Source organism: Aplysia californica, unplaced genomic scaffold (genome assembly GCF_000002075.1).
Source record: "Aplysia californica isolate F4 #8 unplaced genomic scaffold, AplCal3.0 scaffold00004, whole genome shotgun sequence".
Classification (NCBI taxonomy): domain Eukaryota; kingdom Metazoa; phylum Mollusca; class Gastropoda; order Aplysiida; family Aplysiidae; genus Aplysia; species Aplysia californica.
In genome coordinates this window covers 666,884-669,869 of record NW_004797274.1, presented here as the reverse complement: position 1 = coordinate 669,869, position 2,986 = coordinate 666,884, and the positions used below count along the sequence as shown (strand labels likewise).

General features: G+C 43.0%; 1 protein-coding gene across 1 annotated transcript in view; it reads left to right on the top strand.

The window, feature by feature from the left end:
* The window catches only part of LOC101861477 (dynein regulatory complex protein 11), a gene marked incomplete at its 5' end in the record, with an annotated part of 11,641 nt that overhangs the window by 2,243 nt on the left and 6,412 nt on the right, over positions 1-2,986 (top strand). The window contains 2 exon segments of the mRNA XM_013079693.1: positions 477-649; positions 1,510-1,716. Of these exon segments, the coding sequence (XP_012935147.1) occupies positions 477-649; positions 1,510-1,716 (380 nt within the window).

Here is a 2,986-nt window from a genome sequence, read left to right as displayed (position 1 = left end):
TTCCACCTTCTTTACCTAATAATATTAATCTCAAGTAACACCTCTAATATTCGGTACTTATATGACCTACAGTAACTTGTGTTGCTTGTGCCTTGAAACTCTTATTAAAACTAAACTAAACCACCCACACACACTCTCCACTTATCCCACACCCCTTAGGCAGTGGCGGTGGGTGAACCAAAATTTGGGTGGGGCTGTGGGAAAAGCGCTCATCTTCGCTGAGCCCTAAAGACGTTTGATTGGCTGCTGGGTAACTATAGTTGTAAGCGGTGACGGCAGTGATTGGATAAGGGAGCAAGCCGCGAAGTTGATAACTCTGTGTTCATTGCGTGCGGTCATAACGGTTTCAACTGCTTATTTCATTATGGAGAAACTTTCATTTACTGTGGGATAGAATTGGGGGTGGTGGGTGGGGAGGGGAGGGGAGAGGGGCTCAAGCCCGTGAGCACTTCACTACCCACTGCCACGCCCCTTAGGGTTCCTCATGCGACCGTCCAATTTCATCGACACCACCCTGGTGGACTGCGCTAACGAGTACGGCACCTACTGGTGGAACAAGGACGAGTCGGAGAACCGCAGACAGACCTACGACAAGAACCTCATGCTGGAGGACGTGAGAGCCAACGTGGAGACGGTCGTCAGGGCGCAGGTTGGTCTGACTGTGGTTCATGGTCCTGTTTCTTTCGTTGTTGTTGCTGTTGCTGTTGCTGTTGTTGTTGTTGCTGCTGCTGCTTCTGCTGCTTCTTCTGCTTCTTCTGCTTCTGCTTTTGTTGTTGTAACTGTTGTTGTTGCTGTTGTTGTTGTTGTGTGTGTGGTAGTCTATCCGTTCGAAATGTTTGGAGCGATGCTCTTCGCCAGGGCCACCGCCTCTCTTGGGTAGCAGGTGAGGCAGTCCAACCTCCCTGAATCCTCCCCAAAGAGATGTTGTTGTTTTTGTTGTTGTGGTTGTTGTTGTTGTTACTGTTGTTGTTGCTGTTGTTGTTTAAAGTTTCAGTAAGTGGTTGTTGATGTTTTTTTCGACAAAAATAGAACTGGTCTGGCCAAATCGTTATAGATCTAGCGAAAGATAACAGGTGGAGAAAGAGGTGCATTAAATTGAGACTTAGAGCAGGAAAACAGTCAAGAGGAAGGCCAGAAGAAAGTTGCAAGATGATATCAAAGAGTGGACAGGTACACCTCCCCCCTTTTCGATACACACTCACTCTTTCACCACCACCACCACCACTCCCCCAAAAAACCCCCCAGCGTCTGTAACGTTGTAGTTAGACCACTGCAGTCTGGAGTAAAGTATCAAGTCTGCAGTGAGTTAAGCCATACGCCATCCTATACAGAGGACAAAAGTTCTTCGGCCTTTCTACATTGTATCCCTTTCAACTCGGGTTGGCCATGAGAGCAAGGTCGAAGCCCACCTCCTAAGTAATGTTAAGTGTGTCTAAGAAGGCGTTTAACATCTACGACATGTACATCAGAAAAAAAGAATAAGAAATTTGATTTCTCACCTACTTTCAGGTAGACGAAGTGATGAGGCAGGAACTGGATCGGTTGCGATATGCAGTTGACCAACAGGTGGCCGGCAAGCCAAAGAAGCCGAAAGAGAAGAAAAAGAAAAAGGACAAAAAGAAAAAGAAAAAGAAAAAGAAGATGAAAGATCTGACTCCTGGTGTGCCGATAGAAGAACTGTTCAAAGAGCTAGTCTTAGAGGGGATCATCAAGAAGGTTTGTTGCGTTGTTCAGTCCAGGCATGGGCAAACTAAGGTTGCTGTTTTCAATCAATTTGTAAGAAAACCCTTATGAAAAAAATCCCAACTATGGTTATGTGAAGTGTAAATATGAAGGCGGTATGCAGTATCACGTAGAGTGATGAAGCAAGATTCAACAGCTGCTCATGGTATCCCCAAAACCACCAGCAAAATAAAGTAGAAACAGTCTTTGAGTATTGGGGAATGTCTGTTGTTCACATATGCATATCTTTTCTCAATTATGATTTAATTTACCTGGATAACAAACAAATAGAAAACAGAAGTTCGATTTTTTTTAAAATGTGAACTTACAAAATCTGATTTTCCATTTTGTATCTTTCCCCTTTATCAGGGCGTTGCATGTGCATGTATGAAAGAAAGGACTACACGTTATTTTGTGTTACGGTCAAGTTTAGGTCTTAAAAAAAAAAAATAAGGTTAAAATCATTTTTCGTTCATGACGTCATGTCTACCCTCATGGTGCCCCATTAAGAGTGGAGACTCTGAATATGCGAAGTAGGCCAAGTCAGTTCCGAAAGGAGACCTCAACAAGGTTTTTTTTTCTCTCTTTACTTTTCTTCTCTCTTCCTGCTGCCTTCGTGTCTGATTTCTTTCTCCTCTCTCCGCACAACAAGCAGGCAATCTAGACACACCGAAAAAAAAGTATATGTATACATCAAGGCAGACACCTGTGTGGGTTTTCTTTACACCTTTCAAGCTGCGCTCTCACAAAAGCCTGTTCCAAGAACAATGGACTGGGAGGTGAATTCGAAACCAGATTCGCCCACGATGAAATGTAGGTCATAAGTAAAGTGCAGCGACATCTCGCTACACTAGAAGAATTACAAATTTCTAGATTCTATCTCCTCAGTACCTAGTTTTGAGAAATTTGGCGTAAAAAAATTCAAGTTTCATAACAATTCAAGCTTTTTCGAATGCAATTTTTAAATGTCTTGATGACGACTCCAAATAGTTTAACGAATTTGATAGTTGGTCTCTGACCTCATGATCACATTAGCTCAAAACGGCCAATAATGTCAGATATAACTTTGTAATTCTAAAGTAGCGATGCGATCGCCCTCTGTCCTAGGTTATGTTCACGTTTTTCTAAAAGTTTATTATCGACAATGCTCCAGGCTTCCTGAGAGGTGAAGCTCATTTATTCTAACGCTTTATATTACTCATGACGACATTGTCACATACACACACACACACGTACACACACACACACACACACATGCACACAC